This window comes from Aythya ferina (assembly GCF_964211825.1).
Source record: "Aythya ferina genome assembly, chromosome: 4".
In the NCBI taxonomy this organism is placed as follows: domain Eukaryota; kingdom Metazoa; phylum Chordata; class Aves; order Anseriformes; family Anatidae; genus Aythya; species Aythya ferina.
The window spans coordinates 32,592,842-32,609,523 of NC_140300.1; the positions used below are offsets into that span (position 1 = coordinate 32,592,842).

General features: G+C 39.1%; 2 protein-coding genes across 6 annotated transcripts in view; one reads left to right on the plus strand and one right to left on the minus strand.

Moving 5' to 3' along the window:
• Nucleotides 1-16,682, plus strand: part of SYNPO2 (synaptopodin 2) — a 92,564-nt gene that overhangs the window by 57,055 nt on the left and 18,827 nt on the right. For 2 of the 3 annotated variants that reach the window (XM_084518756.1, XM_084518758.1), the window contains exons 2-4: nt 2,417-2,568; nt 6,929-7,722; nt 10,924-13,106. In XM_084518756.1, coding sequence (XP_084374882.1) covers nt 2,417-2,568; nt 6,929-7,722; nt 10,924-13,106 — 3,129 coding nt within the window. The remainder of the gene's footprint in view (nt 1-2,416; nt 2,569-6,928; nt 7,723-10,923; nt 13,107-16,682) is intronic. The other variant, XM_084518757.1, reaches the window with a different exon arrangement.
• Nucleotides 1-16,682, minus strand: part of LOC311436511 (uncharacterized protein) — a 99,874-nt gene that overhangs the window by 16,806 nt on the left and 66,386 nt on the right. The window contains exons 1-4 of one of the 3 annotated variants that reach the window (XR_014692904.1): nt 7,383-7,550; nt 6,888-6,960; nt 5,206-5,286; nt 68-226 (exon numbers count right to left, since the gene is read on the minus strand). Coding sequence is in view for 2 of the 3 variants with exons in the window: in XM_084518762.1 (XP_084374888.1) it covers nt 68-226; nt 5,157-5,224 (227 nt within the window). In the remaining variant the exon portion in view is untranslated. Of the gene's footprint in view, nt 1-67; nt 227-5,156; nt 5,287-6,887; nt 6,961-7,382; nt 7,551-16,682 lie in introns of those variants that run through there. The other 2 variants (XM_084518763.1, XM_084518762.1) reach the window with 2 other exon arrangements.

A 16,682-nucleotide genomic window follows, 5' to 3' on the forward strand; every position in this document is an offset into this window, starting at 1 on the left:
TGAGTGCTCTCTCCTCCCTTTTATTCCCCCCAAAGAAACACCAAAAACAGGGTAATACTGAGGTTACCTTACATTAACGTTGTTCAAATTCAGGAGGCACAGGTGCCTTGGGGAGGGGCTGAGAAAAAGGCTGACACAGTCAGGAGAACCATCAATAGGTACAGCATGCACAGTGTGATCTTGTGATGGTAAAATCATGTTGAAGACTTGATTTATGTAGATAAACCTGGAAATATAATATGGATAGGAAATTTGCTCTAATGTGCATATGAACTGCAATGGAACCAGACAGTGATGTATAGTGACTTACAGAAATTTCTTTCCTGCATGTCCAGTCAAAGAAGGGGTTGAATTTTCTTACAAAGGTCCAAGTATCTCACAACTAGTGATCTTTCAACAATTCATGAGGGAGAAAAAGGGACTGAAGGGCCCTTTCAAGAACAGTAAAAAGAAGTTTAATGTCCTGGTCTATTTTCTTTGAATGCTACCAAGGAGTCTGTTAAAAAATAATGAAATTGTTTGAGCTGTATATAATTTATATAGATGTACTAACATTGCACATATGTACTTTTTGACATAAATCACTGAAGTTATGGAATGGGTAACAATTTCTCTCCTTAGACAGCTGTAATAGTGATCTATGGCAGAACTGACCCCATCTTCTCAGACACTTAATAAAGAATCAGAAACAAGCTTTCTTTTTTCATAGGTATCACCTTACACTATTTCTGTATTCACATGTTACTATAATTACTGTTCACATGTCTTTAGAAAAAGGGTCACTCTACATTCTTCCTAGCATCCACATTAAATATTTATATTCAGGCTTGGGGTGCCCTGTAAAATTTTAACAGCATAACTTCCAATTTCAAAAAACAATAACAAAAAATTAACCTAAATCCTAGTTCATATATGAAGCACAACAATAATGACTGTCTAAACTCATTTCTTCCCAAAGTACAAGGATGTTTATGTTCTTGCCTAAGGGAAGATAAACACAGCAGCATACCACTCCATATTTGTAAATGTTAACTCCCCTGCAAGGTAGTAACCAGCTTCTGTATGCACCGGCCATCTGTTTCTTCACTGCTCAAAAAGCCATAATATGACATACAGGTATGCATAAATCGAAACAACAAAGATCTATGGCCCCACCACAGAAAAATATGTTCAATCTCACTCTTCATTCTACACATTATTCTGACTTCAAGAAACTTCAAAATAGCCTCCAGAAATGACTCCTAGACCCTAGCCTATCAGCATATTGGGGATAATTCCATAGGTCTCTGGGACTACTAGTTGCTCAGGACCAGTATACATCAGAAGTAACTCTCCTAGAGTCAGTGGGGACTGACTGCTGTTGTGAGTGTGATAGAGCTATGCTACTTCTATAAAATTTTCAAGAAAGTACTCTGAAGATTTTATTAATCATTGTAACACATTGGATGATGTACTGACCTATCAATTGAGTATTGTCTAAGGCCAAAGTACTCACACAAACAGATAAAAGATACAGAGAAATGAACCCAAGGACAACCCTTTTATGTGTATGTGTCATTCTAAAATACTCCTGCAAGTATCCTGGTTAATAATAATGTACTGTTTGCCAAATATGTATTTTAAAAATAGCAGTCTACTGTATGGCATACCTTGAGTGGTGTTAAAGCTGTCTAGGCTTTGTTATACACAAACTATGATAAGTTATAACATGCTGCCAATGGAAAAAGGAGTGAAATAGCAAAAACCAAGCTGCACAGATTATTGAATGAGTACTTAATGGGGAAGACTGAACCCTAACAGTAGTGTCTTAATTTTTAATAAATCAAGGAACTTATTCAGATCACTAAACATGGATTTAGGACTTCAGTGATTCAGAAGTTTATAATTTGGCAACTAAACCTATGGCTGGGCATGTAAGGAAAAGTGTCCAGTATATCAGAAATCCGTACTTGTACAGCCCTAATAGCATGCAGGTGTTGATATTCTGCCTAGAGTAGCCCGACGTTATACATTCTTCTTTTGAAATCTTGTCCTGGATTTCAGCTCTTGTAGTCTTCTATTTTGAAGTTACTGAGATTTTTTTGCCTTTCTGCTAGACTCTGACTGATTGGTGTCCCAAACCCAAACTTCCATGTCTCCCGTTTCTCCAAAAAAAAAAAAAAAAGTCCATCCTTCTTGACATCAAGCTCACAAGCTCAATAAAGCAGAAGTTTTTGTATTTGTTATTACTGGCCAGAGCAGTATTAACTTCAAATGGGACAAGTTATTGTTTTGTGTTACCAGAAATTTGTATTTGATCAGTAACACTGATCTTTTTCATTTCGTACAGATAAAATTAAGTTGGGGACATAATTGCTGCTGTTTTCAAATAAACACTAATTGTGCAATTTGGAATTTTGTTTTTGACTTGTTGTAGGTTCGCAGCAAAAGCAAAGCAGCTAAAGCTGGCCTTTGTGAGGGGGATGAGGTGGTGTCTATCAATGGCAAACCCTGTGGAGACTTAACCTATGCTGAAGTTATCGTTCTGATGGAAAGCTTGACTGACGTCCTGCAGATGCTTATCAAGAGGTACAGGAATGCTCAGAATGCTTTGGTGCGATTCTGTTTGGTGAACCATGTGGAAAATGCTGGTGCTGAATGCACTCATTTTGCAGACTTCTACTGTGAGCTTCTGATAGCATTCTTATTTGTGTCTGTAAATCTGTTGGTATGGAAAAGCGAGGGAAGACAGAGTATTTTATCTGAAGGAATTAAGTATATAATTCAAACAGCACAGTTCAGGCACAGAATTAAGAATCCAGTCTCCAAATATAACAATTTTATTTCTTATTAACCGTCCTTGCTTCTTACAAGGTGTCCACTACTGTATCTGCATACTGCAGAGTCTTGAGTTCAATATTCTCTCCACCCCTTTGAAGTAGTGAAGTGTTGTTATTCCCCATAGATAGGGAAGTGAGGCTTACAAAAAGCAAAGGCTGTACAGATGGAGAAAGTGTGTTACATAGATATGCCTTGATGATGACATAGCAAATGGTCGTCTTGGGTGGCAAAATGTGTGAGTAGTCAGGAGGGTGAGAGGGTCTGGAAATCATGAATTCTATTTTTGTAACCGTTATCGCTTCACTAGATGAGGTGGGGCAAGACACTTACAGCTCTCTGGATCTCAGCTTCTCCATTTATAAATTGGTGATAGTGAATTTCACTTTTTTTTTTTTTTTTGAGCTTCTTAGAGTAGAGAACCTTCATGTGAATTTATGAGCAAGCAAGCATTACTGCTCACTGAATATTGGTCTACTCCTAGGGGGTTCTGTAATGGTCATCAGTTTAACATATGATGTCCTGAGTTGGGAACCACCAACAGTGAGCACATTCTTCCCAAACTTTGTGCATTCAGATAATATGAAGTCTGAACTGCCTTCAGCATGTGCTAAAAGAGGAAGAAAAGACCTCAGACTTTCCCATTCCTTGTAAGGAATTATGGCTCCCTGCTGAACTGCTGCAGTTCCCTGTATCTGTTCTCACACATGCAGAAGGAGGAGGACAGACAGGGCCAGGATTCATCACAACAGCTAACAGAGCAGTGTCACTGGAAAGGCTGAAAGGACTCTGCTGAAAAAAGGCGCTTGCCTGTCATTGCCAGGAATGTTGAAAAAAGCAAGTGACATTCCTCTGTGTTTTCTGCAACCTGTGTAAGGGGAACTTTTCCTAGTGTCTCAGAGTTTGAAGTCACAATCTGCCTTCAAAACAAAATGCTCTGAAAGAATACCCATTTTGTTTATAACAGACATTTTGCATGGCCAGTGTGCATCTTGTTTTCAGCTAAGCAGTGGATCAATGTGATGAGATCAGGGGAACAGTGATAGCTGAACATTACAGCTTACCTTCTACATAGCGCATACCTCTTGTTTCTGGTTCAGCAGTGTATCATCTGAATGCTCCTCATGTGATATCTACATTCCAATGTTTTTAATTCATAGCATGACAACTGGAAATGCACTTGTGAAAATTATATTTGTCGCTGACTGGCTGCCTGCTTTGCAGCCATACAAATAATTCCATATGCTTTGACTCCTAGTTTGCTGCTGCTCTTTAACTGACATTTCAGTTGGTATGAACCACATTATGCTCTAGCTGAAAGTGCCTGCACAACTTCTATTCACTCCACTGCTTCTGCTTGAATATATGGTGAACAGTGATATGTGTTCTGAAAATCAGACTCAAACCAGAGTGTTTATAACCTGTAATTCAGCATTTCATGGAATGAAACTGTGTTTCTGATAAATTTCAAGAAAATTGCTGTTGCTCAACAGTTGACTTGCCCTGAAAGTGACTAAAATGTTCTAAAGGTATTAACTACAAGAATCTGTGAATTTCTTCTCATCAGCTCATCACCCCCAACTCCCAGTACCTCCTGTCAGTATCTTCCCTGGCAGGGAGAATGAACGGAAATGCTTCTCCTTCCTTGTCACACTCTTTATGGGTAATAGCCCATCAACACCACCACCAGAAGGATTTTTCAGGAAGTGTCTTATCACACTCTTAGAGAACAATGAGAAGCAAGTCATTCCTTTCCTGAGTAGCCATCTCATGAAAAGGCTAGAAATCATAAGGAAGGAATAATGCCTAATTAAAGTGGTATTCCAATGGTAATCTTTGCATCCAAACTTATTTCGCTAGTATGGAAGAGTATTTCTTCTTGGAAGGCTTTTGACCGTTCCTGAACTATTTACACAAAGGATGAGACTTTCAAAAGCATTTATTGTTGACCTAATTTGGCTCTTACTGAACTCACTGGTAGAAAAATTAGATTTTAAAGTAGTTTTTGAAATGCTACTGGGGCTTTGATGTCTAGAAATGTTTTCCTGATCTCCTGTAAACCACAGTCAGTTCCTGACCAGCAATGCCCACAAAATCTTTGGTTTTCAGGATCAGAGGAAAGAGACATCCTGCAGGGCAAGCACCCTCCAGATGCCATGTGGGGAAGCATATTACTGACCTTCCCAACAAATGATGAACAGATGTATCCAGGAAACATTGAGAGTGGGGACAGAAAAGCTAGCCTGCCCTTTTCACATCAGTGTTAGCAACTCCTGGGCTACTGCTGAGTCTAGAAACAAAATTTCTAGGGGTAGGCAGGGAGTGTGCTCAATGCATACCAAAATGAAATGCACCATGTAGGGAGTAAAACATGACTCTGAGACAAACCCTGCTGTGCTGACTCCATGAGTTCTGCTTCCTTCCTGGAATTATACCAGGGATGTTGTTCCTGCAGAGAGCTGGAAAGACCTGAAACAAAAATAATAATTTGACAAAACAGAATCATAAATAACAAAAAAGAGATCAGACCATGTATTCTGCTTCTTGACACATGGATACACATTTATGTCTATATAGAGTAGAAATATATCCATAAGTAGCAAAGGCCTTTTAAGGTGGAAATCTTTCTCTCTCATACATACACACAATCACTCAGCTACCAATAAAGGCTAACATTTAGCTGACCCACCCCCAGTCTCATATCCAACATGGAAATGTTTATGGATTTCTATAATTTATCTGTACTTAAGAGCAGTGCAACTGATCACCCAAATAGCATAATGTGATGGAATCCAGCAGCCCCCACAAGGAGCTCCCTAAATCAAAATCTGTCTGACCTTTATGTAGCTCCGTATGTGGTTTAATGGATGTTATACATTTTATGCTATTTGAGGCAGACACACACTACTACAAACAGTATGCCACATGGCTAGAAATGCAAGTGTTATTGAAGCTTCTTCAGTATACTGACAGATTTATTTCTTCTGTCGCTTCTTCCAGCCTTTCTTTGTAGGGGGTTCCAAAGTTTCAGAATAGTTGGGACCTGCTTTTGATTTCAGAAAACACTATAGTACTTAATGTGAATACTTTACTGAGGGTACCTACCTCTCCCCTCATTTGAAAAAGTGCTTTGCTACCTTCTAGTCTACAGAAAGCCTTAATAGCATGTTGCAGTCTTGTGCAGAAAAAGGTTTCTTCTTAAATTACTAAATAGTCAGTATGGTCACTACTTTTCAGAGTGCTGAAAGAGGAAGCTACACGAAGAGACATAAAAACAATGACACAGCCCAACTGGACCAGGGGAATGAATAGTTCAAAAAAGGGAGTTAGTGAGGTACGCAGTAGGCTTCAGGAAGTCAGTCATATTTGCCAATCAGAAATATGTTTTTTTTTCATAATTAGGAAATACTGTCTGGCTTCAGTAACCTGTCTCATTGGATCACCAGAACAGGCCCAGAATGTTTAAATTATTCTGTGATGTATATATGGATGATGATTCTCACAGGAATTCTTTGAATGTGTATTTTAAGTATTCAATCCCCTCCCTCTCCTTTCCTCCCTCCCTCTTATCCTCATCCAGTTCTTATCTGTTCCTTAGAGAGTAAACTACTTGAGACAGCAACTGTGTGTGAGGAAGGTGCCTAAAGCAGTTGTGGTAGTAGCCACAGAACCAAAAAAAAAAAAAAAAAAAAAAAGCACAGTTCTGGTGTCATGCAAATTTTCTCATGCACATATGAAAGATGAAGAAGTATTGTCCTAGAAGTCTCAGTAGCATCACTATAACAGAAATGCATCTGTGAAAGCAAACTGATGTTAGAAATGATATGATTCAATACTGCAGAAGGATGGTAGTAGGATCATATCCTACAGCAATAATGTAATTTCCCTCTTACCGAACTGTTAACTTGAAGAATTTTGGAATATACAAATATGTTTGAATTTAAGACCTCTACATACTGGGAAAATTCTTCTACTTAAATGGACCTGCTTGCAGGTACCACAATTAAGTTAGGGGAAAAATAGTATACAAAAGTTGCTTTTGTAACTGTACTTACAATTACTGTACTTACAGCAGCTTAATTTCTTGAATTACTTGTTTATGTATGTGCAGATCCTCCAGTGGAATAAATGAAGCTTTGAGTGCTGAAAGAGAAAATGGAAAGCATGATAACATAAAAAATGAGGACTATAGGGAGAGCGCTACACTGCAGATTAATACAGCCAAAGAAATACCCCATGGAGACTTATGCATCACAGAGATATACAGTGAGACTCACCAGGCAGCAGGAGAAAGCAACATACACTTTTCTGAAATGAAACAACAGACCACACAAAGCCACAGAATTGCTCCTAAAGTAATAGGCACCTCCAAAGTGCTTGTGACAGATGAGTCTGCTCTCAAAGGGAAGAGAGAAGAAAGAAGGCCAGGCACTATGGTTGAGTTGCAGTTGTCCCTCTCAAATGACAGTCACAAGAGCACCAATGCTCCTGCTGTGACTCTCCTAGGGGCAGAAAAATGCGCCCCTTCAGGGAAAGGACCCACTGTACAAGAAGATGGAACTAACCCCATAATCGCAATTCCCCTGGGTGTGAAAGAGGGCAACATCCAGTGGTCAAGCAAAGTAGTCCAATTTTCTAGTGGCAAAGAGGTCAAGAGGATCCAAGGTGCAGCTCCATCTATCCCCAGGGTGGAGGTGATCCTAGACTGTTCAGACAGGGAGAAGGAAGCACCCAGGTCTCTAGCTGAAAGGGGGTGTGTTGATTCTCAAGTGGAAGGAGGGCAGTCAGAAGCACCTCCTTCCCTCCTCTCCTTTGCAATCTCACCAGAAGGCACAGAGCAGGGAGAAGACAACCAGCACTCGGAAAGGGATCACAGACCTCTCAAGCACAGGGCGAGGCACGCAAGTAAGTATATCCCATCTAATCATTCACACTGCCTAAGGGTATCTTTTGTAACTTGAAACATCTTTTCAGAATTCAGATCGCATTAGGAAAAAAAATGTTTAGACTTTTTTCTGCAGTTTTCTAACTTCCTTCTCTCTTTGTCTTCTAAACAGTGTTTTTATTCTTGCTTTATGTATTTTTTTCCAAGGTAATGCAAGGCTCCTGTTGATGAGCCAAGTGTATACCCATGTCTTAACTGTGCTGAATAATTTTGCTTGGTAGACTTCCACTTTGAAATTACCTCATGACTGTGTCCAACTAAATAGACTTATATCTCCAAAATAGGATGAATTCTGCTGGGCTTCTCATGTACGTTAAAAGGAAATCTGTAGAATATTAAAAAAAAAAAAAAAAAAAAGTTGCTGACACACATCTAAATGAATCCTGTGGATTTCTCCTTTTACAGCAAAAACTTTGTCGTCATTTCCATCATCTAAAATCAAAGCCATGCTTCTGCTCTTGATAATAAAAAGTTGATAATAAAAAAGGCTATTAGAAAAGCTTGATGTTGTCTGCAGAAGAGATTTTGACAGACACTAGCATATGTATAACTGTTACATGATCCTTTCAGTTTTGTCAGTCTTCTCTAGACTGTAAAGTGAACTATTTCTTCTGACTCCAAACCCAGAGGTCAACTCCAAAATCTGTCCAAGAAATTTACATGAAAGTACACTTGAAACTGAATCCAGTATCAGTTGAGTGTAGATATGTAAAAATCATTTATTATTTTATTAATTTGGGACCTTTCTATTGTTTTTGTTGTTTGTTTGTGTTTCCCAACAATGTTAAGAATCCTGTCCAGGGATTTAGTAACAGTATGGCAAAGCTGCTTGAATGCATGCAATGATATACTGTAGCAACAAGCTATTTTATATGCAGCGTTGGAATTAGCCTGCTAACCCGTTGCTAATTCCTCTGTAAGCATATTTTTAGCATGATAACCATTTGTATCTTATTGGCAAGTGGATTAAGCAGTTACTTATGCCTAAGTGTCTGTATCGAATCCACATATTTTTGGCATATTAAATGGACCATATAAAAAGAGTGCACATACTTCACATTTTGGTTGTGTAGCTAGAACCAGCTGTGGGACTGTGCCTGTCTTTCTCAGTGAATTACTTGCACTGCTTTTCCAATGAGGCAAAAATATACAGAACAAACTACATATTACATGATATATTCTTCTTTCAAATCAGACATATTCTGCCTTTTTCCCATTTCAACTACGTCATTCTCAACTATTGCTAAGCTAGTTGCAGACATTATGATTAGGAACCATCAATTTTACCCATAAAAATATTTGTTTTTATAATTATTTGTAAAATACAATCTACACATTAAAGCCTTCACAAGGTAATAGTCTGCATGCAGCAAATACCACACATATAAGATGTTTCTGTAAAATTAAAAGCTATAACACAACATCTAAGTTTAAACTACAGAAGAATATTTATTACAGGTGTTTTATCTCAGCAGAAATTTTATCTGTAAATAGTTATCAGATTATATTTATCTGATTAATATTTCTTCTGCCAATCTATTGATTAAATAATTACAGAGATGAGTTAGGAAAAGATACACTATTAATTAAAATTAAGAGTCTCAGTTTTTGCTTTCCACAAAACTGCAAGTATCTCCTGAATCCCCCTCCTAGCAAAACAGTCACTGCTGATGCAAGTAGCTTATTTGAAAGCATGGAACTTGCATGCTGAAGGGTGACCGTTTCTGTTTGCAGAGTCACTCTAATGCTACAGGCCATACTTTTGGAAAATGTCTCCAGCAACTATTGTAAGCATTTGGCTTGTCAAAGCAGTGAGCCAAGGATTTCGTGATTTGGCCCCCTTGAAATAAAATACTACAAATTGCTGGTACAGACACCGCGCTCTTTTCTCTTTTATAGGTTCTTGTGAGAACCATTGGTCTAGTCATGCTGTCATCTGGCATGATGGCAAAACTCCAAGTTTCTTTAATAGGAGAAGTATCAGGCTCCATCCTCTGACATAGCTAAAAGGATCATTAATAGAAAATACACCACAGGGCTTTCTTTAACCAGTTTGCTTTATTTATGAGAGCAGAAGATATTAAATAATGTGCTGTTCTGTTTTCATATATCAGAGGCACACTTTTTCCTTTTGAATTTAACTGGAAGGGGACCATTGATTTAGGCAGGAACAACTTTAAATTATTTCTTTTTAAAAGGGAGAGTCATGCTGACATACAGTGCACCTATCAGCTTTACAACTGTGTATATTCTTGCTCCACATGACTTGATGAAAACCAATAGTTTATGCTTTAAGAAATACACATTACTGATGCATGGTAGTGAATACTCTTGACAAGTTAGATGCGTCTCCTCCAATCAGTTTTTAAATGTGTATTCATTCTTGCCACATTTTAAAAATAAATATTCTGGAGATGTTATATCCAACATAATTTTGGATTATGTTTCAGAGAAGTTAAGTTTGTTAAAGGACTGAAACCCGCTTTACATTTTTACAACTGTGTACTGTGGGGCCAAACTCCCACTGTCTTCCAGGGGGCTGAAAGTTAATGCTAATGGTTTCTTTGCATGACTCTGTGGATATATACTTGCTTTTAAATAGCCAATGCATATAAAGGTACCTACTTTTATCAATCATACACATTCTGAAAAGTAAAATAAACTCATAAATGGCAGAAGCTGCTACTGCTGTCAGACACAACACACAATTTCATTTTTTCTCAGATGTTAAGCAGACATGGGCCTGGCTGGCCGTGAATCTCTTTTGTAAGCCTAGAACTGTGGTAAAACACTTGAATTGAAGAAATAAGAAAATACTGTCCAGCTGTTCCTGCTGAGATGACTTACAGGAATAAAAGAAATTAGAAATGGACACACGTGATGTTCCTGTTGAAGCAAAGAAAGAGATGTAGCCTTTGAATTTGTATGGGTGTGCCTCTAACTAAGGGATGCTGGGTGGGGAATTTATACCACAGTTGCTACTGTGGGCAAAGCTTCAGCATAACAATCTCTCCATGCACAAGAAAATAAATGTTTTAATACGGGGAAGAGGGACAGTAGGTAAATTTCACTATAGACAGATGCGTAACTATTTGCTAATATAATCCTTGCATTTTTGTGGGCTGCATGCAATTAAATGTGCACTTCGATTCTTTCCACAGGACTCCGGCGAAGTGAGAGCCTGTCAGAGAAGCAGGTCAAAGAAGCCAAATCTAAATGTAAAAGTATTGCATTGCTGCTGACAGCAGCTCCCAATCCCAATTCCAAGGGGGTGTTGATGTTCAAGAAGCGTCGTCAAAGGGCAAGGAAATATACTTTAGTGAGCTACGGTACTGGGGAGCTAGAACGTGACGAAGACGAGGGTGAAGAAGGTGAAGGTGAAGAGGGGGACAAAGAAAATACTTTTGAAGTGAGTTTGCTTGCAACGAGTGAGTCAGAAATAGATGAAGATTTCTTCTCTGACATTGACAACGACGGCAAGATTGTGACATTTGACTGGGACAGCAGTCTACCTGAGGTGGAAAAGAAGACAAAAAGTGGAGACGAGATGCAGACGCTTCCAGAGAGCACAGGTAAAGGGGCCCTCATGTTTGCCAAGAGACGGCAGAGAATGGATCAGATCACAGCTGAGCAAGAGGAGATGAAGGCACGCACAGTGCATGCAGAGGAGCAAAGGGAAGTCACCATGTCAGAGAACTTCCAGAAAGTAAGCTCTTCAGCCTACCAAACAAAAGAGGAAGAAATGTCAAGACAGCAGACCTGCATAAGCAAAAGTTACACAGACGTGAGCCAGAATCATGGTAAAATTGTACAACAAAATGGGTTTGGCTTAGCACCAGACACAAACCTCTCTTTTCAATCCTCTGATGCTCAAAAAGCAGCATCTTTGAATAGAACAGCTAAACCCTTCCCTTCTGGGGTTCAAAACCGAGCAGCGGCACCATTTTCACCCACAAGAAATGTCATTAGTCCTCTTTCAGATATACCAGCACCCCCACCCTACTGCTCTATTAGCCCACCGCCTGAGAATTTTTACAGACCTGTATCAGCTCCCGCAACAAGCAAAGCTGCGCCAACCGTGTGGTCACTAACAGAGCCAACTGAACGCATTGCATCCAGAGATGAAAGGATTGCTGTGCCAGCCAAAAGAACTGGGATATTGCAAGAGGCAAAGAGAAGAAGCACATCAAAACCTATGTTCTCTTTCAAAGAAGCACCCAAAGTAAATCCTAATCCTGCCCTGTTGTCCCTCGTACACAACACAGAAGGCAAAAAGGGTACTGGAGCTGGTTTTGAGTCAGGACCTGAAGAAGACTACCTCAGTTTGGGAGCAGAAGCTTGCAATTTCATGCAGAGTCAAGCATCTAAACAAAAGACCCCTCCTCCTATTGCTCCAAAGCCTTCAGTCAAGGTTTCTCCTACTGCTGGTACCCCAGTTTCACCCATTTGGTCACCTCCAGCTGCGGCTGCTAACAAGGCTCCTTCTTTCCCAGCTCCAGCATCACCTCAGGCAGCGTACCCTGCACCACTCAAATCCCCACAGTATCCTCATTCTCCTTCTGCCAATCCCCCAAATACTCTCAACCTAGCTGGTCCTTTCAAAGGGCCTCAGGCAACGCTAGCGAGTCCAAACCACACACCCAAGACACCAGTCACACCAAGTGCTGGAGAAACAAAGACACCCTTTGAGATGCCACCAGCTATGAGTGGAAAAGGAGCACAATTATTTGCCAGAAGGCACTCTCGAATGGAGAAGTATGTGGTCGATTCAGAGACTGTGCAAGCAAACATGGCACGAGCCTCATCTCCAACTCCATCTTTACCAGCTTCTTGGAAATATTCATCTAATGTCCGAGCACCTCCACCTGTAGCTTACAATCCCATCCACAGCCCATCTTATCCTCTTGCTGCTACCAAACCTTCCTCTAAGTCTGCTGCTGCTACCAAAAATACCAAAAGAAAACCCAAGAAAGGTCTCAATGCTTTGGATATTATGAAACATCAGCCTTATCAGCTTGATGCGTCTTTATTTACTTTTCAACCTCCAAGTACTAAGGAAGGCCTAGCTATTAAGCAGACGTCAAAGCTGCCTACTTCAAAGCAAGCTCTGTCTTTACGACCACCTGGTGCTAGCTCTCCTACTAACGCCCGGGCATCTTCAGTGTACTCCGTGCCAGCCTACAGCACACAGCCTTCATACCAGTCAAACGCCTCTACCCCAGTAAATGAGTCCTATTCATCTACAGGCTACTCTGCATTTTCTAAGCCGGAAACAACCACTTCCTCTTTGTTTACTGCTCCGAGGCCAAAATTTTCAGCAAAGAAAGTTGGCGTCACTGCACAGGTGTGGAAGCCATCAATTATTGAAGAGTAAACCTTACAGCTGAAACTTAGTGTCCACTTTGCTTGCCATGCATTAATTGTTTGCAGTGGTAACTGGGCACACAAAGAGTGCCAGTAGTATTCCTTAGCTTACTTAATAACTTCAGATGTATCACCTCAAATCTGGGTCCAAAATACTTGAACTTTTTTAAGGAATCAAAATAGATAAACAATTTTAGGATATTTAAGCATAATATCAGGTGCTTTATACACATAACATCCTGCAATAAATTCACACCATTGTGTTAAGTAAGCAGGACACTAGGTTTTTGCTTTAAGATGACTACAACACAAACAACAGTAAGCAGTATTCCTGGCATGTCAAACTAATAGAAAAGAGCTTTCTTTCTGCACCAATTGGAGCAGACCCCTGCACCAATTATGTCCTAATGACCTAGGGATTTGAGGACTTTTTTTTTTTTTTTTTTTTCTAAAGTGCCTTATTAAATGATATTAATAGTAACATGTATTACTAACATACATAGTATAAAATAGGTAAAGTATTAGACTCTGACTGATCACTTACAGAATAGAGCTGGATAGACCTTTGGGTATGCACAGAGCCCCACTGAATTCAGTCAGAATCTGTCCTGGCTCAAAGGTCCTTCCACAAGAATCTGATTGATCAGTCAGGGGCTTAGTTTGTAAGTTATGTGGATCAGCTGTGATCCAAAATCATGAATTGCCTCTGTGATTTCACAGAGAATGTGCTATAAGAGATGCTAGAGTGTTCTGCAGAAGAATAATTTAAAGGAGGTGGAAAGACAGCTGGAAAAATCGCTAAGATTTCCCATTTTGGGGAAATCTGACATCCCAAGCGCAGACATATTTTGAGCTGAAGTTTGCGTTGAATCCAGCATTTAACATAGAAACTACTAAATTAAAAATATAGGTCAGAGAGGTGAGATGGGTTTTGCAGCTGCAATGTAATGCAATAGTTTCTTGTGAAAGCACAATGACTGAGAACTGAAGGGATACATATATTCAAGATTCTTACAACCAGAGTAGTGTATGCCACAAAAATCAGCACTTAACAGTAAATCATAAATAGTGCCATGTCTTCCTATTGGTCTGTCATACACATTTTTTTTAATTTCACTTTGGGATTTACAGTTCTTCTTCCCACTTTAAATCTTTTTACTCTGGTCTTATACTTTCCCCTTTTACTTCTTGTATTCAGTACAAAGGATTGAAATACTGCTACTGTAGAAAATTCTTAAAAGTCTGTAGTCTTGAAACCTACTGTATAATACTGCAATGAATACATCTTGCTGAAATCAAGGGCCTATATTTGAACAGTTTATCATGTTATTCTGTAAAGAGTCTCGTTTACATCAGTAGTGCTGGGTCTGAAACAAAACATTGTTTGACACAAGTAAGGCTATCAAAATCCATCCCATGTGCAACCTGATTAGAGATGTGCAATAAGATTAGAACATCACTCTGTGAGTAAAGGCAGCAGAATCTGTTGGCATATTTGTTTAAGTTATGATCCAGCAAGCTACAGGCCCAAATATGGATCTTTTATGTCATAGTGGTGCACAAAGATTTAGTAGAACTATCTGTCTCAATGAAGAAAGCATTCCCCAGTATGAAAAAAAATCTTAGTTTGGTCCCATGAAGGTAACTCAAACAGCAGTTAAGTTTGAAAAAATAGTAATTTGGTTGGACATATAAAATGCAGATTGGAATCAACTCAACAAAAATCACTTTGAATTTTGGACCTCCAAAATCTCATTCTCTCCGTTAATATTTGGACTGGGATACTGACTGCATTAGAAGAAAATGACCATGTGATCCACCTCTCTCTTAAAATTCAGGACACGGATGGGAAATTTTGAAGAAAATAGTTTGGAAAACTCAACAAAGAATTACACTACATTTGCCTGGAAACAGAGTAGCAATATTTTAATCCTCTGGAGATCTCCCTTCAATCTGTTTTTCACTGTCAGTATCTATATTTTTCTTCTACCATTAAATTTGTCCCTTTCTTCTCTGCCTGTTTGTGTTTCTTTTCTTTGGTTTGGTTGTTGTTTTTTCCTGTTATGTTTTGCTTTGTTTCACTTATATATACAGTATATATACAGACTGACAGTATCTTTTTAGGGAAATCTGTTTTCTATGTAATTCTGTTAATATGAAATCTCCTTTCTCCTTCCATTTCCCCCCCTTCCCTTTCCCTTTTCACCCTTTCTCCTTCCCCTTCCCTTCCCTTCCCTTCCCTTCCCTTCCCTTCCCTTCCCTTCCCTTCCCTTCCCTTCCCTTCCCTTCCCTTCCCTTCCCTTCCCTTCCCTTCCCTTCCCTTCCCTTCCCTTCCCTTCCCTTCCCTTCCCTTCCCTTCCCTTCCCTTCCCTTCCCTTCCCTTCCCTTCCCTTTTCTCCCTTCCTTCCTTCCTTGGAATAAAGATACCCTGCCAAAGATAAGAGTTGTGCTACTAGAGATATACATAGAAATGTAATCCCTTTCAGACAGCCTCATGTTGCCTTACATGTGTTTGCCTAGAGTCTCCTCTTGTAAAATACACCTGCAAATTATAATCACACTTCTGTACTTGTTCACCTTACCACCTCAAGAATATTTCCCTAATGTGGAAGTTTTTAGCAGTTTTGTACTTTCACACAAGTGTTGAGGTTGATGCACATGGCTACTAACAAGATACATCTTGTTAACACAAAGATAAAATGTATGCCTTACCTGGCATGGTGACCAGGTTCTATCACACTCAGGTCAGTAACTTTTTGGAGGTTGTCACCATCTCCTGTATGAAATGTGTGGATTACTGAAATCTAATGTGTATGTGCCTACATGCCACTTTCCATGTAAGAAATAATACGCATTATTATCCTAATTATCAACTTGAAAATCATTTAGCTATTTCTTTCATTAACAGCACAAACCACAATTTTACTTAGAATGTTGTCTAAACAATATTCATGCTGACAACTATAAACATAAAGCCAGCTTCTGTAATCGCAGTACAGAACGAAGCTATTAGCTATTATCTTCTCTTTACCTTGTCCAGAAGAAAAGGAAATTATGTTAAAAATTTTGGATCTTGATCAGATTTGGATTTTTTGCTGTTACTCAAATACAGGTGTTTGTATGGCCTATAGCAATGACAGAAGGGCTTTTTAAGGCATCAGTATGAGTTAAAAGCAAAAGCCCTAGTGACAGTAGTTCTCTTAATTCAACCAAGATCTTTTGAAAATCCCATTCAAAGACCAAGTCTGAATTCAATACCCTATATATACACCATTCTACATGCATAGTGCTTGGATCCAACTTGCCTTCAAGATTTTTACAAATCAGGTAAGTCTGTAATTCTTATTAATATTTCAGAAGACTGGCCTACTTAAATTAACAGTTTTATCCAAGGTGTAATCTCTCATGAAGCAGATATTTATAGGAAAGTTAAGCTGTTCACTGCCTTGAGTCCTAATTAAAAGGTAAAAATGACATTAAGCGTAGATGAAATGGCAAGAAAACTGACTGTTTGCACAGAGAGAAGCCATCTGAAATTTCTCTATGAGAGAAAAAT